This window comes from Tiliqua scincoides, chromosome 9, assembly GCF_035046505.1.
Source record: "Tiliqua scincoides isolate rTilSci1 chromosome 9, rTilSci1.hap2, whole genome shotgun sequence".
NCBI classification, from domain to species: domain Eukaryota; kingdom Metazoa; phylum Chordata; class Lepidosauria; order Squamata; family Scincidae; genus Tiliqua; species Tiliqua scincoides.
The window spans coordinates 1,746,925-1,773,538 of record NC_089829.1 but is presented as its reverse complement, the minus strand read 5'-3'; the positions used below and the strand labels follow the sequence as shown (position 1 = coordinate 1,773,538).

Below are 26,614 nucleotides of genomic sequence, written 5' to 3'. Positions count from 1 at the left end.
AGGGGCCTGTGGGAGCGCTCTGGCCGCTCCTTCCGCACGCTCTATGGCGCCCGCGCCGCTCTCCGCAGCCTCTTTGTTGCCTCAGCGGGAGGCTCGCCCCGCCCCCAAGCGCATGCGCGGCCCTGCGCCCCGTGTGGGCGGAGCCAGAGCCGAGTGACCCGTATGTCCGGCTCCCTGGCGGCCAAAATGGCGGACGGCGAGTACGAGTCCGTGCTCTGTGTGAAGCCGGAAGTGCACGTCTACCGGGTGCCCCCGCGCGCCTCCAATCGGGGCTACAGGTCAGGCACGTGACCGTCGCTGCTTCCTCTTGCCCCGCGGAGCCATCACGGCGACGAGAGTGCCTCTGAGCATGGGCAGAGTGCTGCCCCCTGCCCTTCCCCGTCCCTGGGCCAGGCCCCGCGTCTCCCAGAAGGAGCGGAAAGCGAGGCAGCGGGGGCATCTGAGCATGTGCAGAGTGTTTTCTCCCCCCCTTCAGGCTTCATCCCTGCAGCTTCGAGGTTAAGCCTTCCCGCTGGAGGTCGGCTGCAAAGGGGTCTGCCTCTGAGCGTGTGCAGAGGGCCATTCTCTCCCCACCCCTCCCTGGCCCTGAGGAGGGCGCGGGCCGGCACGCGATGTGGGAGGGAACACGGCGGCCGCTGAGCGTTTTGCTTTCCCCTCTGCTGCGTTGTGGCCTTTCAGACAAGAGCTTTTCGAGGCCTGCTTGGATGCAGCTTTTGACTGCACCTGGACGGGGACTGCGGGAGGCAGGTGAGGCAGAGCCTCCCCCGGGAGTCCTTCGGAAAGCACCACCGCCCTGTGAGGCGCTGCAGCACCCACCACCCACATGCTGTGCCGCTGCGCTTTCCTTTCCTCTGCTCTGCGTGTGGGCTGTGGGTGCTGGAGCCTCTCACGCGGAGGCGCTTTTCAAAGGACTTTGGTGGGGAGGCTCTGCCTCATCTTCCTCCCCACACACTGCACATCCCCAGTGTGCAATAGCGGCAGTCCTGCTAGCTGATTTGAAATACTTGTAAGCTTTCCTGGGGGCCTCTGTGGAGGTGGAAGAGCAGGAGAGAGGTTTTTTTAAATAAACAATAAATAGTCAATAATAGAGGAGAGCGAATGCCTCTGGGTATGTGGAGAGAGCTGCTTGCTTCTCACTCTCTTCCCCATCATGCTAGGTCTGTGTCTGTTGTGTGTTCCCTGAAGCATTTGGTGGGCCACTGAGATACAGGAAGCTGGACTAGATGGGCCCTTGGCCTGATCCAGCGGAGCTCTTCTTAAGTTCTAGGTCTTTCTTTAGCTGGGGACAGGAAAGGGCAACCCACCTATCACTTTGGGTGTTTAGTGCTGTCCCTTGGAAGGGACACGTCGAAGGGAAAAGTCATTCCTGGCATCAGCCCTTCTAGGGTTTTGTACTGCTTTCCTTTTTTCAGCGTAAACAACTTTTCCATGCGCAGCCTCCTTTAGCTGAGTAGGAAGCTGGTGATTACTTTTAAAAATGCATTTTTTCTTTTTCTTGTTGTGTCTATGTGCAGTATGTGGCAGGTTCAGGTCCTTGTCCCAATGGACTGGCCATCCAGTAAGGAAGAGAGCAGAGGCATGGGAAAGAGATGTGATTATTTGCAGACATTTCTCTCCCCACCGCTATAGCACTTGTCTTGGTGCCTGGGGAAGATTTCCTTCCAGGAAGGGGTGGTTCTGTGTTTTTTTTAGGGCAGTGACTAACAGCTGTTTGTGCGACCAAGCGGCCTCGGAACTTTGGTGAACTCGTTTGCCTAGTGGAGCTACAACATTCACTGAGTGAGGGGCTGGACTTGAGGAAGTATGTTGTTTACTGCCACATGACAGTGGATGGCAGGGCTTGTTCTTAGAACACCTGCCTCGCCTGCTGTGTGCCTAGTGGTTTGCAGAGTAGCAGCAAAAGGGCAGGTGTCTGCCCTGGGGGCTTCCACTGTCATTGTGTCACCAGAGCTGCAGGGGTGGGCGAGGGAAGAAGAGCAGCAAGCGCAAGTCCTGGTTGCACAGTGGATGCTGGTCATAGACCTGACTGGCTGTGTCTTCTCTCCCATGCCAGAGCTGCTGAGTGGCAGCTGGACCAGCCAGCATGGAGTGGCCGAATGCGCATCACAGCGAAAGGGAATGTGGCCTACATCCGTCTGGAGGATAAGAATTCAGGTGAGGAACCGGTAAGGAGGCAGGGCAGGGGTTGGATCTGAGAGCCCGTGTTAGCCCCCTGCCCCCTCCAATGCCTACCTGCGTATCCTTGCACAGCACACCAGAAAGACGCACACATATCTTCTAACTGCAAACTGTAAACTAACACAAGTGACTTGTAACATAGTCAGTCTTTGGTTCCTGAAGTTGTTCTGGGCAAACCTGTATTTCCTCTCAAGGTATAAATCTCTCCCTGGTCTGTGTCCTGTCGCTGGGTGTGATTGCCTGCTGTGTCTGAGAAAGGCTCTTCCTCAAAGTTCTCCTGTTGAAGCAATTCACTCTGGAGCAGTCCTTGGGAGCAGAGGCCCCTGGCACACAAGGTGATGACAGTCGCACCACCAGCTTCTCATCTGTGGATTCTTTCCTGTCTGTCCTTCAGGAGAGCTTTTTGCCCAAGCACCTGTGGAGCAGTTTCCCAGCATCGCTGTGGAGGGTGTGACAGACTCCAGCCGCTATTTTGTCATCCGGATCGAGGATGGGAACGGTATGGGCACAGAGGACTGGATTTTGCCTTAGCCTTAGGGAACTGCTTTCCTGGCTTGGATGTGATTGAGACATACAAAATTATGCATGGGAAGGATAAAGTGCTCTTTACACTCTCACATAACACCAGAACCAGGGGACATCCACTAAAATTGAGTGCTGGGAGAGTTAGGACAGACAAAAGAAAATATTTCTTTACTCAGCGTGTGGTTGGTCTGTGGAACTCCTTGCCACAGGATGTGGTGACGAATCCATTATGGGTTACAAGCCTTGATGTGTATGTACAACCTCCTGATTTTAGAAATGGGCTATGTCAGATGCAAGGGAGGGCACCAGGATGAGGTCTCTTGTTATCTGGTGTGCTCCCTGGGGCATTTGGTGGGCCGCTGTGAGATACAGGAAGCTGGACTAGATGGGCCTATGGCCTGATCCAGTGGGGCTGTTCTTATGTTCTAATGGTGTGGGTGGGCGCCCTTACCAAAGCCATGGGCAACTGGTAGGCCACTGGGCAATGAAAGAGGCAGTGGAGTTTAAAAGATTCTCTTAGGCTCTTGAGAGCGATTGGCTTCCTTGTGTGGGCCTGTGGCATTGGAAGAGAGTCCTTGAGAGTCTTTTTGTTCTGTCTTGCCAGGCTATTCCCCAGATGAAGTCCTGCGAAATGACTCCCTGTTACTGTCACGGTTTCCCAATAGGCAGTCCCCAGTCTTTCCCCCTTTCTCTGCCTTGTCTGCCTATTGTAGGTTGTAAGCTGGTGTTAAAGTGGGAGACAGGATTGCACCTTCAGTGCCGGCTGTAGCCCTCATCCCTTGGTGGGGCTTTGCCTGTAGCTTGAACTGAGTTGGGAGGGGAAGCAGGTGGGTCTGACATGAGGCTTCTGATGAGGGTGCCATGACCCTCCTGCATCCTGGGCCACTTTTGACATCACTGTAGCTGTTTAGAAGCCCTTGGCTGCACCATGACACTTGCACATAAGGTCTCTCCCTTTTCAGACAGGAGGGGAGGAGCCTCTTTTATCTCCACCTCCTACCACCACTTGCAGATTCCTAGTGTTGCCTCCTGACCCAGGTCCAGGCTGGCCCTCCTTCTTCTGGTCAGCCACCTCTGGGGAGGGTCAGAGTCACACCCACGTCCTGTATGGCCCCCACGATTCCTGGCACTGATGAGGTTATGTGTTAAACTGAGCACTTGGCAGCTCTGTCAGCGGGACTGAGTCTGTCTTCTCTTACAGTGCGCCGCGCCTTCATTGGAGTTGGATTTGTTGACCGAGGTGATGCCTTTGACTTTAACGTGGCTCTTCAGGACCACTTCAAGTGAGTGCTCTTCTCTCCCTGGCAGTGCGCGCAAGTATTGGCCAGAGGGCCCTGGGATGGGAGGGGGACACTTTTGTGGCCTGTGCACTGTGGCCTCTTCGCTCTGTGGGCCATTTTTTCTGACATCATGTATGGTATGACTAGCTTCCTCGTGAGTCAGTGGAAGTGGTGAGGGGTGGACTTGCAGAAGATGTGTGGGAAGCAGGTAGGGGGTTCTGGATGTTTGCCCTGCAGAGCTCCCCCACTCCAGCTCTGTGCATTGGAGGCAAGTGAAGCGCTGGCTGCTGGGTTTTCCTGGGGTGTGGCTGGCATGCCTTTTCAGTTCCTTGAGCTGCTGCCCTCCCCCCCTTTTCCCCCAGGTGGCAGCCCCTCGGCCTCCTGTGTCTCTCTTACCGCACAGGGTGCTTCTTATGCTTTTTCCACTGTGCAGGTGGGTCAAGCAACAGAGCGAGCTGGCAAAGCAGGCTCAGAACCCAAATCAGGGGTCAAAACTGGACCTGGGCTTCAAGGAAGGACAGACCATCAAGCTCAACATTGCGGTGAGGCAATCCTCCTGCCTCTCCTTGGGTAGCGGGGGAGGGCAGTGCACACAGACAACAGCAAACGGCTGGGGTGGGGGGCTCAAGTAAGTCAGGTAAGCCATAGGGGGCCAGGGATGCAAAAAAAATAAAATTCTTCCAAGCAAAGCACCATCGTAAAGTCACTAGTATGATCTAGAAGGAGCCTCCCTGGCCCCAAGTGCTTACCTTGACCATGAGCTGGTGGGCGCCCCACCAATGGAGTCCCCAAACGTCTCTTTGTTGCCCTAATTCTCCCTGTCCCCAAGTCCTGTCTCCGGTTGAGTCACTGCCTCTCAAGGCCTGCTAGAGCATTGTCTTGCCAGGGATCTGTTCTGGTTTGTTAGCTAAACGAGAATGGACAGTGCTACAAAAAAAAACTCCCATGTAAAGAAGTGTTTCTGCTCTGTGGCTTTTCACTGGAGTTACTTGTGAAGTTACTTGCGAGGGGAAGTGCCAAGGCAATTTCTCTTCCGTTCATCCCAAAGGGCATCTGGCAAGCTACAGTGGCCAGGGGAGCCTATCACAACAGGAGGTGCTGGCTTCTTTGCAGTCCGCCTGCTAGGAGGGTTGCAGGTTCTCCCCTCTGGGTTTTCCCCTCTACCAGTACAGTGCCTGTCATGCTGTGGTGGGCGCTGGGGGGACTTTCCCTGGCCAGCACACCTGTGGGCAGATCTGTCATCCAGATCTCTGAGCATGTTGCGGTATGCGTTTTAATGCTTTTCTGCCTCTCTGCAGAACATGAAGAAAAAGGAGGGTGTGCCGGGGAGCAGACCTCGCCTAGCAGGCTCTGGAGGGCCTAGCTTCATCCCACCACCTCCCAGTGGAAAGCCATCCTTTGTCCCCCTGCCTGGGGAGCTTCTCTCTTCACATCCCGCACAGTCCCCAGAAGGGGCCTCCCAAACAGGTGTGTGTTTCCTACTTGGACTCTCTCTATGGCTGGATTTGGGTCTCTTTCAGAGCTCCTTGGTGCCTTTTTAGGGCAACAGTGAATTGGACTGGCACACAGTAGAGTTGCAGGGCAATTCAAGGCAGAGGTGCTTCTTTCCACCTGAGTTTCCATGGGCCCCCATCACCTGGTATGTCCACTGTCAGCCACCAAAGTGTGGTTGAAATGGAGGTATTTGTCTTGGAGGTGATGTGGAGCTCTTGATTGTACTAAGTGCTGCCCCTCTGGGAAATGTCTGTGCTTTTAGCTCAGGCACAGGTGTTCTGTGACGACCTGCCTGAGAACTGTCCCACTGTCTGAGAACTGTCTCAGAAAGGCTCAGGCACCATGTGGCAGCTGCTAAAGGGTTCCCCAGTTGTATTCCTGGAGGTCTCTGAAGGCGGTTTGCGTCCTGTGGAACGTCGCTTTGCTGTGCAGCACACCTGAACTTAGTGACACCATCACACTCACTAGTGAACACCAGCAGAAGCTGGTCCTCTTTGGCAAGGGAACAGTCAGGGAGGCTTCTGGGGGCTGATGGAGAAGGGCTGAGAAATGCCTTCAAGGAGGCAGGTGCTGATCTGGACTTCTCTCTCTCTCTCTCTGTTTCTGCCTGCCTGGTGTGTATTTCCTGATGGCTGGCAGAGGCTTCTGCTCCCTGGCCCCAGCCCTGCAGCTCTACAACAGAAGCCGCTGCTGCCGACATCTGGGGAGATTTTACCAAAGCTTCTGGGTGAGGTCTCCACTCCTTGTTTCCTCCCTCTGCTTAATGGAAAGGCTGAGGGAGAAAAAGAGCTCTCCCCCCCCATCTCCTTTGGGAGCCACACAGCTATTGCCCAGCTGCAGGATTCAGAATTTGCAGTCTGATCCAAAGTCCTGCACAGTATTGGAGGTTCTGAGGCTGCAGTATTTGGGGGTGGGAGATTCCCATGCTTTTCTTCCTTGTGGGTGCAGAAAGTCACTCGAAAGCGTGTGACGACAGCCTGTCATTCATGTATCCTTGGGGGTGGGGAAACCTCTCTGGGTGTCAGAGAGATCTAGGGGGCAGTATAAAGGAGATGGCTGCTCCCTGCACTGAACAGGACTTCCTTGTCTCTCTCCTCAGGTCTGTCTCCGGTCAGCCTCCACAGAGCACTGGCTGGGTCCAGTTCTGAGTGCAGGCCTGTACCCAGTGCGCCTGGTGCGAAGGCTGAGAAGGGGCTGGGGCTCTTGGGAGTGGTTTTTACTTATCATTCTAGACCAAAGGCAAAGAGGGAGATGTTTGCCCTTCAAGAGACATCCCCCCCCCCCAAGCTCTGGACATGTTGGGTGTTTTGCTTTGGGCGTTGTTGTGTGGGTGGGCTTGGGCTCTGCAAATCACTTCCCCGCCCCTTCCCCCACACCCCTTCGCACTTGGAACAGGTGTCTGTGGAACTCACATCCAACGCACAGAATTCTCAAAGCCCAGCCGGCTGTGTTTTGCACTCCAGTCCAGCAGCCTGAAAGGACCTGGAAGGCAGGAGAGGAGGAGCCATTTGCCATTGTTCTCAGGAAGCTGTTGTGGCTGCAGTTTTGCACCTTGGAACAAAAGCACACTCCCAAACTTCCATGCCCCCTCCTGTTAACCCTGCAAAAGAAGCTCTGGTACTCCTGCCTAGGGGAGGTGAGGAACCATCTTGGAGGCATGAAATGTGCTTGCTGCCTGGGCTTTATTCTGGATTGGGGGGGAGGGAACACTGTGAGGGGCCCAGGCAGCAGCAAGGCCAGCCAGCTCATTGGTAGCTGAGTGCGTGAGGAGCTGCCTAGGGCAGCCTGCCCCGTCCTGCTCTCTCTCCAGCACAGAGCCAGTCCAGTCTGCTTGAATCTGCTGCAGAGACAAGAGACAGACCCTTCTGTAGCCTGAAGCTGCTCTCAGGAAAGGACCAGCATCTCCTCCTCCTTCCTGGCTGTGCCCTGTGCCTTGGCTCCTCAGGATATTGACACTGAGCACCGCTTGTGCCTTTCCTCATTCCACTTCCCAGGGCTTTTCCTCAGGTTTGCCGCAGGGACTTGTGGTGGCCTGTAGTATAGATGGGTGGTTGCAGTTTTGATTGGGCCTCTGGGAGGCGAGAAGAGGTGGCTGCCTCCCAGGAGCAGTGCTCAATGCTGTGTGGTCCGTTCCTGGGGCTGCCTTGCGCCTGAAGTGCCTCTGCCTCTTGCGCTGCCGTCCTCTTTTGCTTCGGCTTTTCCACAAATGTTTTGTGCAGTTTCTGATATGAGTATGTGAGCAGCTGCCTCTTGCGTGACACTCCTCGAATCATTCCCTGTGTGTTTGTGCTGTTTTTGGAGGGGAAGGAAAAATAATCCTCTTCCAGGAGAGGATGCCAAATCCACAGGCATTTGGCCTGTGATGCTTAAGAAGAAACGATGTGTATTTGTTATGGTTTGAAGCCTCTTTGGAATATAAAGATATAAAAATATATGCAGCTGTGCTTCCCAAAGTCCTACAAGGGAGTTGGGTGCACTGTAAGTTGTTGAGGGGGAGAGGAAGGCAGCAGCCTGATCCCCCAGGTTGCCCTGCCGCAATTTTTCCCGTTTACCTGCAGCCAGTGCTGCAGTCCTGGGAAGTTTGGGGAGCCTGCCAAAGTGTGAGAGAAAAACAAAGCAGGCACTTCCGGGTTGGTAGTGAAGACCAGCAGGCACAGGGAACCCTGTAGAGGCTGCACCCCAGGACTGCAGCACTGGCTGCAGGTAAGTAGAACATTCCCCTCCTATTGCTGGCCAAGTGTGATCTTGGGAATCACATTGCTGCCTTCCCCTCCTCCCCATTCCTTAAAGGGGCATTGGCCAGTGTTTCCCAGGCTGGTGGGTCATAACCCACCAGTTTGGAGAGCACTGCTATACTGTATTCTTGCCTATTTATATACTGCAGAGGCTGTGCAGCTCCCAGGAAGCTTTTGATCTGCCTCTTTTTGTGGTGTTTGTTTTTGAGCCAGTTCTGCATTTAAAAAACCAAAATGCTGAACTAGTTTGTGTTCATGTTTCTTTTGGGGGGAGGGATCGAAGGGCAGGGAAGGGAGCCAAGAGCACCAGCTGGCCAGTTGAGGGAGCGTGAGCAGCCAGCCTCAGGGCTGCAGTCCAGACGTGCCAGGTGCTGACCCGTGTCCACGCGCCTCCCAGGTCTGTGCCTTCCCCTGCTGCACACTCTTCGCTTCCAGGGGAGGATTGACATTCCAGGCTAAAGCAGGGGCGGGAGGGACCGGTGCCGGGGCTGTCCCTGAAGCAACGCCGCTGCCCGCAGGGTCGGTTCTTGGCAGGGGTGACTGAAGCTGCGTCCTCCCTGGGCGAGAAGGGGGCTCTCGCTCCGGAGGCCGAAGCGCCCAGGAAGGCTGTGCTGCCCGTCCCAGCGAGAATCTGTTCCGCGCAGGTACTTTGGGGTCCCGCGACCCCTGGACAGAGGAGCTGCGGTCCGAAGAAGGTCCTGGCCACCCGGGGTGCGCAGCCAGCTGTCCTGCCACTCCCGGGCACAGGCGACCTCGGAAGCCCGCGCTGGCCTTCGCCGTTCCTCGTGGGCTGTGCCCGAGGCCCGCACAGCCGGGGAGCTCGGCGGGAAGCTGCTTCAGAGACGTCCCTGCTTGCTGGGGGGAGGCGCGGACGGCCGGTCGCTCGCACTGGCGGCCCTGCACCGGAGCGGCGCTGGACAGCCGATGAGGAGCATCGCCAGCTCTGCAGGCGAGCTCCGGGCCGGACGGGAGCTTGCCTGCGCGAACCAGCCACCCCGCGAGGGGCTCTCTTGAAGGGAGCCGCCCTCCGCCTGTCGTTAATCGGAGAAGGCAAAGTGCTTGGCACCGGGGACGCGGGTGAGGCAGAGCCTCCCCCGGAGCCCCTCGAAAAGCAGCGCCGCCGCCGAGGAGGCGCCCGAGCAGCCCGCAGCCACGCGTTCTGCACTCCCTCCTCCACGTGAGCGCCTCCCACGGCGGCGGCGCAGCTTTTTTTTTAAAATAGGCGGCGCAGCCTATTTTTAAAAAGGGAAAGAGGGGGGACCCAGGAAACTATAGGCCGGTCAGCCTAACATCCATACCTGGTAAGATGGTGGAATGCCTCATCAAAGATAGGATCTCAAAACACATAGACGAACAGGCCTTGCTGAGGGAGAGTCAGCATGGCTTCTGTAAGGGTAAGTCTTGCCTCACAAACCTTATAGAATTCTTTGAAAAGGTCAACAGGCATGTGGATGCGGGAGAACCCGTAGACATTATATATCTGGACTTTCAGAAGGCGTTTGACACGGTCCCTCACCAAAGGCTACTGAAAAAACTCCACAGTCAGGGAATTAGAGGACAGGTCCTCTCGTGGACTGAGAACTGGTTGGAGGCCAGGAAGCAGAGAGTGGGTGTCAATGGGCAATTTTCACAATGGAGAGAGGTGAAAAGCGGTGTGCCTCAAGGATCTGTCCTGGGACCGGTGCTTTTCAACCTCTTCATAAATGACCTGGAGACAGGGTTGAGCAGTGAAGTGGCTAAGTTTGCAGACGACACCAAACTTTTCCGAGTGGTAAAGACCAGAAGTGATTGTGAGGAGCTCCAGAAGGATCTCTCCAGACTGGCAGAATGGGCAGCAAAATGCCAGATGCGCTTCAATGTCAGTAAGTGTAAAGTCATGCACATTGGGGCAAAAAATCAAAACTTTAGATATAGGCTGATGGGTTCTGAGCTGTCTGTGACAGATCAGGAGAGAGATCTTGGGGTGGTGGTGGACAGGTCGATGAAAGTGTCGACCCAATGTGCGGTGGCAGTGAAGAAGGCCAATTCTATGCTTGGGATCATTAGGAAGGGTATTGAGAACAAAACGGTTAGTATTATAATGCCGTTGTACAAATCGATGGTAAGGCCACACCTGGAGTATTGTGTCCAGTTCTGGTCGCCGCATCTCAAAAAAGACATAGTGGAAATGGAAAAGGTGCAAAAGAGAGCGACTAAGATGATTACGGGGCTGGGGCAGCTTCCTTATGAGGAAAGGCTACGGCGTTTGGGCCTCTTCAGCCTAGAAAAGAGACGCTTGAGGGGGGACATGATTGAGACATACAAAATTATGCAGGGGATGGACAGAGTGGATAGGGAGATGCTCTTTACACTCTCACATAACACCAGAACCAGGGGACATCCACTAAAATTGAGTGTTGGGCGGGTTAGGGCAGACAAAAGAAAATATTTCTTTACTCAATGTGTGGTCGGTCTGTGGAACTCCTTGCCACAGGATGTGGTGCTGGCGTCTAGCCTGGACGCCTTTAAAAGGGGATTGGACGAGTTTCTGGAGGAAAAATCCATTATGGGGTACAAGCCATGATGTGTATGCGCAACCTCCTGATTTTAGGAATGGGTTAAGTGAGAATGCCAGATGTAGGGGAGAGCACCAGGATGAGGTCTCTTGTTATCTGGTGTGCTCCCTGGAGCATTTGGTGGGCCGCTGTGAGATACAGGAAGCTGGACTAGATGGGCCTATGGCCTGATCCAGTGGGGCTGTTCTTATGAGGGGCTTCCCCCCCACACACTGGAAGGCAGCCGCGAGGCTCCTTCCGAAGCTGCTCCTTCCTGCTTCGGAGCCTCGGCTGCTCTCCGGGGCGCCTGTCCCGCGCGCGCTCAGTCGGTCTGCCCCGGCGCGCCGCGCGGCCTCCCAATAAACGCCCCGACGCCCATTCGAAGCATCGCTGCTGCTCCGGGTTTCGGACGCCCGGCCTCGAGCTGCGGCTGGACATCGCAGGCGATCCCGTAGCGGGCCGGGCAGGCTCTCCGCCGGCGCCGCGGACCTCCCTCGAGGGGGCGCAGCGGGCGCCGCAATGGTGCGCCTCTGCTCGCCGCGCTCCCGGCGGGGCCAGCACGCTGTGGGATGAGGGCGAGGGTCGCTGCTCCTCTGCCCAGGCTGCCTGCACACCAGGGGGAGTTTGCTCACAGCCGGACTCCGAACACTGAAGGACCGGGAGCCCCAAACACCCGCAGGCAGGTGGAAGCGACGGCTAAAGGCAGAGAGGAAGGTCTTTGCAAAGACCACCCCAGGGACCAGAGGCCGTCTCGCTTCAAAGAACAGAAGAGCCCCAGTGGATCAGGCCATGGCCCATCTAGCCCAGCTTCCTGTATCTCACAGCGGCCCACCAAATGCCCCAGGGAGCACACCAGATAACAAGAGACCTGCAAGGCCTCCTGGGAATTGTAGTTAAGAACATAAGAACAGCCCCACTGGATCAGGCCACAGGCCCATCTAGCCCAGCTTCCTGTATCTCACAGCGGCCCACCAAATGCCCCAGGGAGCACACCAGATAAGGAGACCTGCAAGGCCTCCTGGGAATTGTAGTTAAGAACATAAGAACAGCCCCACTGGATCAGGCCACAGGCCCATCTAGCCCAGCTTCTGTATCTCACAGCGGCCCACCAAATGCCCCAGGGAGCACACCAGATAAGGAGACCTGCAAGGCCTCCTGGAATTGTAGTTAAGAACATAAGAACAGCCCCGCTGGATCAGGCCATAGGCCCATCTAGTCCAGTTTCCTGTATCTCACAGCGCCCACCAAATGCCCCAGGGAGCACACCAGATAACAAGAGACCTGCAAGGCCTCCTGGGAATTGTAGTTAAGAACATAAGAACAGCCACACTGGATCAGGCCACAGGCCCATCTAGCCCAGCTTCCTGTATCTCACAGTGGCCCACCAAATGCCCCAGGGAGCACACCAGATAACAAGAGACCTGCAAGGCTTCCTGGGAATTGTAGTTAAGAACACAAGAACAGCCCCACTGGATCAGGCCATAGGCCCATCTAGTCCAGCTTCCTGGATCTCACAGCCGCCCATCAAATGCCCCAGGGAGCACACAAGACAGCAAGAGACCTGCATCCTGGTGCCCTCCCTTGCATCTGACATAGCCCATTTCTAAGATCAGGAGGTTGTACATCATGGCTTGTAACCCTTAATGGATTTTCCCTCCAGAAACTTGTCCAATCCCCTTTTAAAGGCATCCAACCCAGATGCCATCACCACATCCTGTGGCAAGGAGTTCCACAGACCGACCACACGCTGAGTAGAGAAATATTTTCTTTTGTCTGTCCTAACCCGCCCAACACTCAATTTTAGTGGATGTCCCCTGGTTCTGGTGTTATGTGAGAGTGTACAGAGCATCTCCCTATCCACTCTGTCCATCCCCTGCATAATTTTGTATGTCTCAATCATGTCCCCCCCTCAGGCGTCTCTTTTCTAGGCTGAAGAGGCCCAAACGCCGTAGCCTTTCCTCGTAAGGAAGGTGCCCCAGCCCCGTAATCATCTTAGTCGCTCTCTTTTGCACCTTTTCCGTTTCCACGATGTCCTTTTTGAGATGCGGTGCCCAGAACTGGACGCAACACTCCAGGTGTGGCCTTCCCATCGATTTGTACAATGAGCCGTTTTGTTCTCAATCCCTTTCCTAATTATCTAAAGAACTGGCTGCTCCCTCCACTGTGCGGCTGTTCCCCGAGACAAGCAGAGGCCTTTCCCGCGACCCTCGCAAGGCGGCGCAGGCGAGGCGAGGCGACCCTGCGGGGGAGCAGCCGGCGGAGAAGGGAGGCCTCTAGGACCGGAGAGAGCCGGGGCCGGGGGCGGCTCCAGCGAAAGGGCAGCCCAGTCCCGCCTCCCCCGTGCCGGCGGCTGGTCATCCCGGCCTGCCAGGGGGCGCGGCACTCGGCGCGGGAAGCGCGTGCGGAGCCTGCCGAGGGCACGGAGGCCGCCGCACGCACGCCCGGCAGGAGCAGCCCTCCAAGCAGGGGCCGTCCCATGAGCGCCGCCGGGGCTGCGGAAGGGGCAGAGCCGACGCTGGAGGCCGCGGTTCAGGTCGGTGGCGCGCGCCCGCCTTCCTGGCCGTGCTCGGCTGCGGTGGCGCGGCGGGGGGAGCGGCGCGAGTTCTGCAGGGAGCGCTCGCCCGGAGTGGCTCCGAAGGGGCCTCCGAGCGGCGCCTGGCCGTGCGCTCCGCCCCGAGAGCGCCAGCAGTGCCGGTCCGGAGCTCCCGGGGATCAGGGCCACTGTCCTGCGTGTTGTGGCGCTGCAGGGACGTTCCCGTTGCGAACAGCACTTTCCCAAAGGGCTTGATGGGGGGAGAGCTCGGAGGGGCCACCGGTGGGCCTGGGCGGGGTCCGAGAGGTGCCTTTGGTCCCCCCAGCCTGCGGGGCTGCAGAAATCTCTGGAGGGCAGCACCAGCCTGGAGCTCCCTCGCCCCTCTCCGCTTCCTTGCAGAGGGCAAGAAGCCTGACCGGGGGGGGGGGGGGGCTGTTTGCTCTGAAGGCAGCCTTGCTCCTGGGAACAGGACTTGCTGTCAAGCCGCCCTACCGGAACAGCCCCATCGGAGTCCATGGGATTTGCATCCGCGTCAACCGGTCAGTCCTGAGGGGTTGCAGGACTCCAGGCTTGATCCGGCACCGCTGGGATGCACTGGAGTGCTACTGCGATGGCTTATTGATGGCAATAACTCTTATCAATTTCAATAAATTGGAAGTTCAGTGGCTGGGTTTTGTGCGTGTTTGCATGGAACTCGGCACACAGTGGTGATGTCTTGCTCCCAAGTAAGTCTGTGCAGCATTGCAGTCTTGGTGGCAACTGACTTTCGCCAGCGTGAGCTGTTTGCTTTCTTGGCCATGGAGAGGTGGGCTCCTCTTCTGTGACATTCCAAGATTTCAGTGCCTGGCAGTGAGAGCCTGCTAAGCTGTCTCTTCAGAAGAAGGTCCTCCTGAGTTCAGTGGGTTAACTCTCAGGCAAGTGAGTGCAGGAGTGGAGCCTTAGGGCGCAATCCTAACCCACTTTCCAGCACTGACATAAGGGCAGTGCTGCTCCTAGATAAGGAAACAAACATTCCCTTACTTTGAGGAGGCCTCTGTGAGTGCCCCCCAACTGCAGGATGCAGCACCTGTCCCATTGGCATGGGTATGCCAGTGCCAGAAAGTTGGTTAGGATCTGGGCCTCAGTTTCTCACATTTATTCCTAAGGTTTTTTTTGTCTGGTGGTCAGAAAGTGCTCGAGGCCACAGAGCAGCAGCTTTGCTTAGTGCAGAACCCCCCTGAGGGGGCTTGAATTTCCATGCAAGCCACGCGCAGTCTACATTCTGGCAAACTGCAGCTTTAAATAGAGGTTCCTTGGACCTTCATGTGCCTAGGACAAGAACGAGTGTCTGTGGGCACACACAGAGTGCCTCCCTGCCTCTGCAAATTAATGAGAACCAATTAACTGAAGGGGGAAGCAGGATAAAATTACTTTCAGTAAAGAACTGCAAAGGGTGGCTCAGCTCCCAGGATTAAAGGGAGAGGCCTTGTGGTTGCAGGTGATCATCTCTCTTAGACCTGCCAAGTCTTTCAGAACAAGCTGCTGCTCTTGTCTTGGGAAACAAACCTGGTCTTGGGAAACCCTGCGGAAGGGGTCGGTCCCAGTATTGCCTGCCCTTCCCTGTGGTCCCCTTTCCATGAGCTTACCTGCTGTGCTTCTGGTCGCTCCTGGAGGCATGGGCTGGCCTCACTGCAGCCTCCCAATTCTGCTTTGGATCCTTGAAGACTGCCAAGCCCAGTGTGCTGTTTCTGGCAGTGGACAGCCTGATGCTTGTGGGGAAATGTGCAAGGAGGGCATGATGTCTGCCCTCCTTCCTTGTTCCTGACACTAAAAATCAAAGTGTTTTTCTGCTTCTCTGTATGATGTATGAATGCGGTGTAGTGACTGAGAGGCTGAGCAATGATTCAGGAGGTTCCCTGTTCAGATCTCACCTTTGCCCATGGATTAACTAGGTGACCTTAAGCAAGACACCCTGGTCTTGGTCTACAAAATGGAAATGATGAAACTGCCCTCTTGTGTGGGATTGTTGCAACAAAATCATGCTCAGCCCAATATAAATACTTAATAATTGTGGATATTATAGAGGCTAGAGGCTTGTAAGTCTTGGCTGACAGCTATTGAGAGGCTAGCTCTTTTTTAATCAGGGTGTCTGTGCAAGTGTTCCATGGGGCAGTGAGTTCCACAGGGTAATGATACACAGCATCAGTAAAACAACTTTCTGAGTTCTATCCTGGACCTTTTGCCAGCCAGAAAATTCATTCTTGAGGCCCAGATACGGCCCAGTTTCCCAAAGCAGTCAGCTGACTGTAGAGGACTGTCTTCCTCAGCAGACTGCAGGAGACTTTTACATAGGCAATGACGCTCCTGTTCTCCGGCGGGCAGACCATGGATGCAGGATCTGGCAGGTTGCTGGTGATCTGCGACTAATCAGCCCAGGCTTCTGACCCCTCCTGCCACAATCGCAACATAAAGGCTGCAGTTTTTAGCACGCTGCCTTGCCTAGTCTACGGGCACAGTGTGTGTCTTGGTCTTCCCCAGGGAACTTTATGCTTAAGGATGTTGATACAACTGACTGTGTGTCCCTCTGCATTCTCCACCCACCTGTAGAATGAGAGGTATGGGGGCATATCCCAGCCAGTTAGCCTTCTCAGAGCAGTCTAGATTGTCCTGGGGGGACGACAACATCCTGCTTGGTTCTTTGTTTAAGATATTTTATGATGCTGGAGGGAGGGCAAGAGGGATGGAAACTTTGATCTTTTTTCTCTCCTGATGCAAAGGAGCAGCCAGCACAGGAGGCTGCATTCCAGGTCCACTTTTGAGAATGACCTATAAAACCTTCCCTGGGATAACATGGGCACCTGATTGGATTGCTGGGCATTAGGGCGCTATAAATGTCTATCCTTTTATACAAAAGCTGTGGAGAAACCTGGTCCCAAGATGCAGGCAGCTCTGCTCAGAGATACGCTCTGGGCAAGTGCAAGGCATTTCTACCCTGCCAACAGAACCAGAGATGCTTGGATAGGGAGGAGTCTTAGAGCTGCATTTATGGTGGGAAAGGTGCAAAAAATGGCATGGAAAGTGAAGCGGGGGCAGAGGACTTGGGAGCACAGGAGAGGATGCCACATTCAGGAGTAAAGGCAATGGGGGGATGGGGTGGAAAAGCCCTGTAAAAATGGTGTATAGTGCAAAGAGTGAGTTTTTCTGCCAGGTAAGACTCGAACTTGGGCTTATCCCATGAAACTGTCTGGTGTAGGGGTGTCCAAACTTTTTGGTAGGAGGGCCACATCACCTCTCTGACACTGTGTTGGGGGCTGGGAAAGAAAAGAATTAATTTACATTAAAATTTAAATAAATTTATATAAATGAATGAAAGTCTTGCATTAGCCTAAGGCCTATAAAAGGCTTTGCTTAAAGCAAGGCTAACCTTTCCTTCACTGCCGCTGCTGCGTCATAGATATGAAACAGCAAGCAGTGGAGGGAGCCCTCATTCCGCAGCTCATGCGAGAGGTCCAACAGTCACCCTCACGCTAAGAGCAGTTGCGTCAAGCCAGCACGGGCTCCAACAAGTCTCTGGAGGGCCAGAGGCTCATTGGAGACTAGGGGCTCCCTGCGGGCCAGATTGGGAGTCCCCGAGGGCTGCAAGTGGCCCCCGGACCGGGGTTTGGGCACCCCTGGTCTAGTGAGATGTTTAGAATGGGGAAAGGCAGGTTGTCCCTCACCTAGCATGTCACTGGATGCCCTAAGGGATGGCAGCAGGGGCCAGTTGAAGTTGCTTTTATTAAAGGGTTGGACATACTGAATTCATGGAGAAAGAGCAGAGTCAGGGGAACTCCTGAATACTGGATTCTGAAAACTGGCGTCAGGCCAAGGTACCGCCTCCATTGCCTGCTCGCGGGCTGCCAGGTAGGCAGCTCCTTGGCCACTGTAGAAATGCTGGCTAGTCAGAATCACCTGGGCCTGATCCAGCCAGGCACTTATCTCACATGGCGCTCAGTTGCATGTGTTGGCTGCCAACTGGGAAGATGGGGGCTCTGGGGCAGGCTGCTACTTTCTGTCACTGATGAGTTCTTGTTCCTGTCTGGCAGACACTGGAGAACAGCATCTTCATCTCACCCAACAGGAAGAGCTTTTCTGTCAGCAGATCCAGCCAAGGCTCACCGCCCACCCGCTTGCCGGCTCTGGTCCGAGAGATTGTCACCAAGAACCTGTTGGAAAGCAGCAGAGAAGGTGTGGGGCAGGGAATGCAGGCCTCTTCAGGGTCTGGCACTTGACACCAGGTGTGAGCTTCTTGAGTATGAGGCCAGGAACGAGGCATGCCCACTTAGGTGTCATTTGTGAGAGCTGGACAGACGATGTGCATCTTTATCAGAAGCCAATAAAAATATTAATTGACATTCCAGCTGCTGCCAGGCAAAGCGTCGGCCATAGAATGCGGCCAAGCAGTGCAGCTTTTGCAAGGGGAGCAGTGCTGTGTTCTGCCTTTCATTTCTGCGTTTGGAGGCCTGTTTATCAGAATGAGCGACTGCAGAAGAGCTGCAGGTCCCTCTCACTTGAAGTGGCACCAGGGAACTGGGGTCCTTGGCACTGCCCTCTGCCAAAGCCAACGTCCTGCATTCCTCAGTGCGTGGTCATCCCATGAGCAGCTGTTCTTTGCCTCTCCTTGGCCTGCTTTGTGCTTCTGGCATGTGGCAGAAGAACAAGGAAGCCAGACTGTTGCATGCTGGTGTCTGTGTGGTTCACCCAGCTGCCCTCTCAGCCCCAGTCCTCCAAAGCTGTCACAGTTGCTGGCGCGACTTTCTGCACTGCCAAGTAGGAAGCAAGCAGTGTTCAGGGCATATGGGCACAGGTGGAGAAGCAGTGAGTCCCGGGTGACTCATCCTGATCAGTGAGCTCCTCCTGTGATGAGCTGAGGATAAACTTGATGGATTTCTTCAGCTGGAAAGCAAATGGTGCCTTTTTCCTCACCAAGCCTGCACTGCTCTTCTGCATTCTGTTGTTGCCACCTTCTGCTGAGCAGTTGGAATTTTCATGACCATTCCTTGTGCACGTTGGGGGAGTTGCTGCGAAGCTACCACGTCCATCTGTCCATCCACAGTAACAGCTTGCATCTCTGGGAAGCCAGAGTGATGCCTAGGAATGTTCACAAACATTCCAACTGCCAACAGTTTCTGGAATGTGCCATATGAATTTATCTGTAGCAATCCCTGAGTTCCAAGGGGTAAGGAGAGTGCTAATCCTGGCGTGCCTCTCTTATGACTTCAACCACTGAGCGTTCATGGAGCCTCCGTGTTTGGAGGGAATGAATATATTTTTAGCTAAGACTTAATGGAAAGCAATATTTTCTTATTGTTTTGGATGGTTGAATGGCTAGCCTGGGTCCTGGATTTCCCAGCATGCATTGCTCTGAATACAACACATGCTGTAATCAAGGCTCCATGCTTCCTTTTTCTGTAGCCATTCAGCATGCCTGAGGGCATATGCAGAGTGTCCAAGCTTGCACACGGTCAGGCGTGTGTGTGTGTGTGTGTGTGTGTGTGTGTGTGTGTGTGTGTGTGTTTGACAGGGTGGGAGAGTGGTGACTCCCAGCTAAGCTTACCCTCTGTGTCCCTCTGCAGCAGCCTTCCATGCTGAGATGTCGTCCCTCCTTTCCCTCCAAGAAGAGAATCGCATCCTCCAACAAGAGTTGTCCCGGGTAGAGGACCTGCTGGCTCAGAGCCGGGCAGAGCGCGATGAACTGGCCATCAAGTACAATGCCATCAGCGAGAGGGTAGGTGCCCCAGAGACCAGTCCCTAACACCACCCACTGGCAGGGAGGACGGGCTGGTTGCTGTGTGGGCTCCTGTTCCAAGCAAGCCAAGGTGGTGCACAACATTGACACTGCCCCAACTAGGTGCCAGATGCTGTGCAGTTCACAGAAGCAGCAGAGCCCCTGCCCTGAGGAGCTTGCAGTTTACTCCGGAAGGGGCAAGGCAGGGAGAAGATTGCTGACAGTACAGGACTGGAGGGGGCTGCATGTGGAGCTGGAGGGTCTGTCTCATGAATGAGTTTCATAGTCCACTTATGCTCCAGCAGCAGTTGACTTCTAAATGCCATTTGAATTGTAGAACTGAGATTGGATGCCTGTCATTTCTCTTTGGCCTGCAGGGAAGGTGCCTACCTTGTCTGCGTTAGATGTTCTGTTCCTTGGCTTGGTTCCTTGACCCAAGGATACTTGGGTCTCAGCAGGGCCTATGAGAGGAATTTTATCAGGGAGTACAAAGTTTCTTCTGGGCCCCCTCCCAAAGGGGGCAGGCAGAACAGGGGGCAACGTAAGGCAGAGGGAGGGTACTGACAACCACAATAGTCTTTGGAGCCCAGGTCTACTAGGCTTCTTGCTGCAGAGCCCAGGTCTACCTGATCACGTGGCACTGGCAGCTAGATAAAGTAATTCGGAAAACCAAACACACTCTTAGGTCTCTCTAAAATCTTTGAAATATACAAAATCGTTTGCAGAAAATTAGCATCATTGTATTTAGGCTCACACTAGAATGGACCAAAATGAACTTCTGCAGCAGCAGTAGCCCCACACCTGGGTCCCTGAGCTTCTATACACTCCTTCATGGATCCACAAGCCAAACAGCTACTATAGCAGGCCAGTTTCCTCCCAGATTTGACACCGTGTTAAGGAGGGTCATGGATGCTTTCCTGAGCCCGGTGTGTATGGCTTGCAGCAGCAATTAATACTGCATGCATGTGCAGGCAGCGAGTTCAGGTGAGATAGGAAAGTGTCAGATCGCAGGAACTTTCTGGGTCCCCTCCTTTGACTCCTGGGTCCCAGTCAGGTCCCTCCCGAGGCACCTGCAGACCCATGACTGGCCTGCTTCCTGGTGCTGCTGTGCGGCACTGTCCTCCTCCAGGGCAGCTTTTTCCCATCTGTTGACCAAGGGCTATGGTGCCTGGCATCTGCTGTGGGAGGCCACAGTTGCGCCCCCTTTGGTTCAGATTCTGGGCAAGGGAGGATTGGCACCCCCTCCCAACAATGAGTCTGCTTTTCCACCCCTTCCCCGCTGGACCTACTGCTATGGGGGCAGATCTTTCTTGCCTGGGAGCACTTGTGTGATGGAGCACTGCCCATGATTCTCTGGCTCTGTGTTGTGTCACACCGTGTTCCCACTCCCGAGGGGGTCACGTGGCCTCCTTTCTGTGTCTGGGTGAGGAGTGACCTGGAGGAATGCATCCTGAGTGCTTTGTGAGGGAACTGGGGCGGGGGGCTGAATGCTGTCTGTCCCGGGCCTTGGCCTGCCTGGACAAGTCCAGCTGGCTGCTCAGGATCCGGGCTTGCAGGGGCCTGTTCTTGGCTCCACAGTGGGGGCTGCAGCTCATTCTTGTCCTGGGGGTGGATTGGGGCACTTGGAACATGTGGATATTTTGATTGATTTCCTTTTGTGCCACAAAACTGGCTGATGGACCCGCTTGGCCAGTGTTGGACCTGAGACCAGGACCTGTTGGCCAGACCCAGCAGGGGTTCTTGTGCAAGCAAAGGATACTCCCATATTACAGACATCAGTACTGAGGTGGAGAGAGAAGTTTTGAAGCGTTGCTGTGGCATCAGCCTTCTCCTGGGGCTGGGCCAAAAGGAGGCCATTGTCTGCAGTGCTCCAAGCGCCGGGGGGGTGGTGGTGGTGAAGTTCTGCCTGCCTTGCAGAGATGTGGAAGGTCTGGGGGGCAAGGGGGGTCTTGGGCCTGAGCTCTTCACCAGGGTGGAGAAAACATGGCTCTCTCTCTGAAGAGAGAGAGGGCACCAGAGGAGCCCTGCAAGGGCACCTGCAAGGGCACCTTTGACAGAGATGCTGGTGGCTCCCTGCCTAGCTTCCTTCTCTCCCCCCCGCCCCAAGTTGTTTTTTTTTGGGGGGGGGGGAGGTGCCTGGGATTTCTGCTTTGGCTGGGGCCAGAATTCAGCAGTCAATGCCAGGGAAGGGGGGCGCGGGTGGCCCATCCTGGTGGAGCAGGATGGTGGGGAGGTGCCTCCTCTCCTTGCAAGGCTTTGTTGGGGGCTGGCCCCATGTGCTCCAGTAACCATGGCAACTGGCAGGAGAATTTAAGTTGCTATGGCAGCTGTTGCTGAGGGAGAAGGTAAACTTTGCTCACACAGGCCCTCCTCTTTGGGGGGGGTGGTGTTTTGTACAAAAAAATAAAAAATCTGAAACTAGAGGAGTTCCTTGGACAAAAAGCTTTAAGACTGAAAGAAGCCTGAGAAGACTGGAGGCTGGAATTGGGGTAGAGACACTCTGGGGTGGGTGTTCTCTCCAGCTTCTCTGGTCTGAAACTGTTCCAAGGGCAAAGGGTTGATGCACCAGTCAGGATTCTGCAGAAGCAGAAGATTCCCTGAAGCATTTGGTGGGCCGCTGTGAGATACAGGAAGCTGGACTGGATGGGCCTTTGGCCTGATCCAGCAGGGCTCTTCTTATGTCCTTAAGCAGAACGGGAGTGTTGGGACAGAGCTGCGTGTGCTGGTCCTGTAGATGATCCGCTGGCCTGAGAATCCCCACTTCCATGTTGTGTTAACAGCAGAGCAAGTTCCCAGCCCTCACCGTGGCAGATCTTTCATTTGCTCCTTTTTGTCCTACTGCCCCTCCAGGTATGCAGGAAAAGGGTCATAATCTTGTGGAAGTGGCCCTGCAATGCCTGGTCCCCCAAGTGTGGATATGCTGTCTCCCCCACCCCCAGGTGCCCAAGCTCCCTCACACAGGGCGCTGGTGCTCCCTTCTTCTGAAGATGCAAATGAGGATGAGGGGTCCTGTTTTGAAACAGTGGGGAGTGGAGCAGTAGGGCAGGCCCAGTGTGAGTGCTTTGGCCAACCCCGCCTGTCTGTCTTTTGAAGAAGGGCTGGCAGGGGGGCAGGAGGGGAGAAAGAGCAAGCCTCTTGTCACTGCTCCTTCACAAGGCTCTTCCTGGCCTCTGACTGGGGAGGCGGATTAGGGTCCCCGGTGGCTCCGCATGCGGGGGAGGGAGGGGCTTGTGGAAGCCTGAGCCTCTTTCTTTCTGGGGCCTGCACAGACCTGCCCCCTCCCCCTCCCATCGCATGGGCTTTGTGTGCCTTGGAGTGGGAGTCTTGGGGAAGGAAGGGCCATGTCTGGCCAAGCGGCCCGTCAGGAGGAGCGTGAGGGGGAGCCCCTCGGCAAAGCAGCTGGGCTGTATGTGTGGAAGCGAGTGGAACGGGCAAGTGGCGCGGGAGCAGTGCCCCGGGATGGCTTGTGGGAGGGACCACTCCGCTGATGCCTGCTGAACTGGGAGCGATGGTGGGCACTCTGGTCTCAGCTGAGCAACCAGCTGCATTGCTGGGAGGGGGTGCAGTCCTTTGCAGTGTGGCCATTTCCAGAGCTGGCATCCTTTCTGCACAAGGTGCGGGGTCTTGGGGGCTTGGCCGCTGTCCCTCCCTGACCTCTGCTTGCCCTGTGGCGTGGAAATGGAACCCTGGTCCACTCGTGACCTGTGCAGGGCCCCTACTGCCCTCTGGTCCACCATGCTGCTGTTTGTTGGGGGGGGGGGGGGCTGTGGTCTGAGGTTCCCTTGCATTTCCATTGGCAGGGTTGATGCCGAATGAAGTATTGAGTGTGCCTTTGTTTGTTTGATGCTCGTGGGGTGTGTGTCTGACCTGGAGCAGCACTGGCTTTGGGAGCTAATGCCTTTCTCCTCCCCCCTTTCCTGTCTTCTTCCTGATCTGAGGGGGTCCCCTCCCGCTGTCCTGTTCTTGGCCTTGATTCTCTGCCATGCCTGGTTGTGCAGCTGGAGGAGAGCTTGCGCCTGAAGGGGCCTGATCCAATCACCAATGCAGATGTAGGTATCCCTTTTATGCCTGTTTTTGCCCAGGACGGTCCTTGCACCTGCCTTTGGAGGGCACTTGGCCTGTCCGGAGAGCCCCCTTGAAATCCTCTCTTTTAGCAGGCCAGATTATTTGTGGCCGAAGAGCCTGTCGGTGCCAGACCCCTCTTCAGGGCCCTTGGCTCCTCCTGGTCACTGAGAAGTGGGTGGTGGCTGCCTGTGCCTGGATCCTTCCCCTTAATGCTGCGAAAAAGATCCAGCCCATGCACAGTGTTCCTGGTCCTTGACCCTGAACGTCTGAGGCCATTGCAAGGAAGGGCCTCTGGGTGTGTGCCAGAGAGTAGAATTGTGTAGACATCCCAAATGCAGCTACTTTGTCCTCCCTTTCCCTCTGCGCCAGACTTCTTGGGCCACTGGGCCTGCGCACCTCTTCCATCCACAGTGGATCTCATTTGTGGGTATTCGGTGACATCACTGCAGTGCAACCAATGTTTGGGGAGGCGGGAATTATTTCTGAGCTGGCGTAGCGATACAAGACAATTGTGGGATTAGTACAATTATTCTTGAGACACGGAGGGTGTTGCTCTGGGCAGTGGTGAGGAAATGTGCGGCTCTGTTTCCCCACGGGCAGCCAACTAGAGTGGGCAGCTGCCTCCCTGCTCCCACCCACTGGGAGTGGGTACCTTGCAGTGTCTTTTGATGTGGAAGCTGGAGCAAACCATCCACTGGAGCACTTTAAGACTGAGTGCCCAGCAGAGGGAGAAGGAGCTGAGGCGAAGGAACCAGCTGGTAAGCTGCTGCCCAGAACAGTTCAAGGAACACTAAGGCCTAGCAGTTAGAGTGCCAGCTCTGGACTCGAGCCCCCCTCCTCTTTTACTTGCTTGCTTTGCAGTCTTACACTACAGCCTTTGTGTACACAGCAGCAGAAGAGAGTGTATGTGACACACACTGCGTTGCTAACTTGTGGAACTCATGGCCACAAGGGGTGATGGCAGCTCCAGGCTCAGATGCCTTTAAACAGGAAGATTAGACAGATATATAGAGGAGAAAGAGGTGGGGAGATTCATGACTTCCAGGTTCAGAAGCACTAGCCAGCACTGGGACTAGATCGGTCATCTGGACTCTTGCAACACTCCACTGGCACTCAAGGAAGCAGGATTGTGGAGTTTTACATGTTTTGCTTTTTGCTGAGGGGGGGACCAGAGGGAGAAATCACCTGGAACCTTTGGCATCTCTGAGAAAATCCGTTTGGCTTACAGGTGAGCAGGTTGCAACAGGGGAGCAGTGAAATGGCAGCTGAGGCTTGGTGAGGCCGGCTGCAGAGAGGAATCGGGGGGGGGGGGGGCCCTTGGCCACCTCCTTCCTTACCCCTCTGCAGCTTCTGGGCTGTGCCTCCCTCTTGCCCTTCCATTCCTTTGCCTTGTTTCAGCACCCCTCAACTGCTCCTGACAGCTTGGTCTGTGTTGATCCAGAGTTGACCCTATTCTTGTGACCTACCCAGGGTGAAGGAATGCACTGAAGAGGGGGAATGTGTTTTCTTCCCTTTGGGCATCTGTGTGGAATTCAGGGACGCGCCTGTGGCTCTCTCCTCCATGCCTGAGAAGGACCACTCTTTTTGCCCGCTTCCTGACCTGGTGGAAGAGGCCACACAGGCAGTCAAGGGGACGTGGTTCAATCAGGGCTGGGGGCTGTGACTGGGAGTCTGCCTTCCCTCCCTTGTGGTGCACCTGCCAGCCTGCGCTCTGCACAGCACCTGGCACACTCTAGTTCTTGAGACAAACGGCTCCAGTGCAGCACCTGGCACGTTTGGGCAGGAGATAATGAGCTTTTTGTCTGTGGGAAAAGAGAAGGTGTTGGTACTGTCCATGCAAAAAGTGGGGGGAGCAACAGCAGATTGAATGGGGTGGGGAGACTCTGCAAATAAGTTGAGTCGTTTGCCAAGGCAGCCAACTATGGGGGGGGATAGTTTCTTGCTTTTCTGCGGAAATGGGCTCACCCTGCCTGCCTCCTCACTCCATTTACAGGGGTTTAGGACCAGGTAGCGCAGGCAGCCCAGGAGCCTCACCTGCCTTTTCCATCCCAGTTAGAGCAGGCCCTGCGCTTGGAGACCGGTGAGCGGGAGAGGGAGTCCCTGGAGAACAAGAGCCTGGCCCAGCAGAACGTCGAGCTGCGCCGGCGGCTGGAGGAGGAGCAGGCGGCCTACAAGCGTAAGCTGCAGGCCTATCAGGAGGGGCAGCAGCGGCAGGCCCAGCTCGTGCAGAAGCTGCAGGCCAAGGTGAGCCTCGGGGAGCCAGGCCAGGGCAGGCAGCCCAGGAGCCTCGCTTGGAGCCAGGTGGCTGCACATTTATTTTGGGAGGGTGGTCATTCCTTGTAAATTCACAGACTGTTGCACAGGGCAGCACACATTTTGCTTCCTTAAACGTTACACCAATTCCTGGGTATATTTGGGGTGCTGATTCCAAAAATGGCATCCGTTTTGCCCTATCACATCTAATTTTGGAGATACGGCATAGCCTCTTTAGTGAATGGTTCAAGCAGCTTCCTCATGAGGAAGCCTACACCATGGCTTCTTCATGAGAAAGCTGCTTGAACCATTCACTAATGAGGCTATACTGTATCTCCAAAACTAGACGCGATAGGGCAAAACGGATGCCATTTTTGGAATCGGCACCCCAAATTCATATCAAACCACCTTAAAGTTTGGGGGGAAAATTTTCTGACCCTCAATTTTGTAGGCCTGTGTTACCAGCTGAGGGCACACAGCTAGACACCCACAGCCTCCTTGGAGGGGACTGGATGGTTATGACTAGCTCCCCAAGCAGTGCTGGCCCTAACTACAGGGACCCAGTAAAAACTGGAAAGCTTAACCCAGACAGTAGAGTGGCTGAGCAGCTAGACTGAATTTACAATGCCAACAGTTCCAGATACTTATAAAAAAATATAGAAGCTTATAGCTTAAGTATATTTATTAAGAATAAAACTGTTATGGTTACATCCCTTTATAAAAGAGCTAAGCAGGGTCAGGCCTGGTTAGTACTTGGATGGGAGGCCGCCTGGGAATAGGGAATAGTCCTAAGATGTAGGCTTATACCATAGTCTTTTGAGACTGAAGGTTGCCAACCAATAGAGATTTAACAGAGATATATATTTAAAGCAATAAAGCTATTACTCTAACTAAGCCTATCACTTACAAGGTAGTTAGCTCTAAGAGCAATGCTAGTTCACCTGACCGAAGCATTGAAAAGATGGTTTGATCTTCTGATGATGAGTTAGCTACCTCCCCAATTATGTACCTTAATACCTACAGCCCAATCGACCATCCAAGCTAGGTGGAATCTTCTTTGTTTACAGTGTCCTTGCACCTTCCCTGACCGCTTCCCATCTGCTGCCACTTAGCTGGTTCAGGTCTTACTTCTCAAAATGGAAGCCACTCCACAAAATGGAGTCCAAACATGGTCTAGTCTTCTTTTGTTCTCTCTCTACACTCCTCACTGCAGTTGAGTGAGGAGCTGAGCATCTGCAGGTTGGGCCGCTGGGGCTGAGAGGAGCCCTGCC

General features: G+C 54.9%; 2 protein-coding genes across 7 annotated transcripts in view; both read left to right on the top strand.

The window, feature by feature from the left end:
- The first annotated feature begins 150 nt into the window (after window positions 1-150).
- NECAP2 (NECAP endocytosis associated 2) lies at window positions 151-8,454 on the top strand. Of its 2 annotated transcripts, XR_010794903.1 has the most exons (9): window positions 151-278; window positions 2,054-2,154; window positions 2,573-2,677; window positions 3,905-3,986; window positions 4,417-4,525; window positions 5,282-5,450; window positions 6,117-6,204; window positions 6,577-7,113; window positions 7,288-8,454. XR_010794903.1 is itself a non-coding variant. In XM_066637787.1 (8 exons), the coding sequence occupies exons 1-8, from the start codon at window positions 163-165 to the stop codon at window positions 6,623-6,625; spliced, it is 819 nt and encodes a 272-aa protein (XP_066493884.1). In that variant the 5' UTR covers window positions 151-162; the 3' UTR covers window positions 6,626-8,454. The 2 variants fall into 2 exon arrangements, 1 of the variants encoding a protein (XP_066493884.1); XM_066637787.1 differs by having other exon boundaries at window positions 6,577-8,454.
- Window positions 8,455-13,101: 4,647 nt separating this feature from the next.
- CROCC (ciliary rootlet coiled-coil, rootletin) overlaps window positions 13,102-26,614 on the top strand; it is a 35,658-nt gene continuing 22,145 nt past the window's right edge. For 2 of the 5 annotated variants that reach the window (XM_066637143.1, XM_066637140.1), the window contains exons 1-4: window positions 13,102-13,279; window positions 17,379-17,535; window positions 18,874-19,025; window positions 25,143-25,334. In XM_066637143.1, coding sequence (XP_066493240.1) covers window positions 13,223-13,279; window positions 17,379-17,535; window positions 18,874-19,025; window positions 25,143-25,334 — 558 coding nt within the window. In that variant the 5' untranslated portion in view covers window positions 13,102-13,222. Of the gene's footprint in view, window positions 13,280-17,343; window positions 17,536-18,873; window positions 19,026-25,142; window positions 25,335-26,614 lie in introns of all 5 variants that reach the window. The other 3 variants (XM_066637145.1, XM_066637141.1, XM_066637142.1) reach the window with 2 other exon arrangements.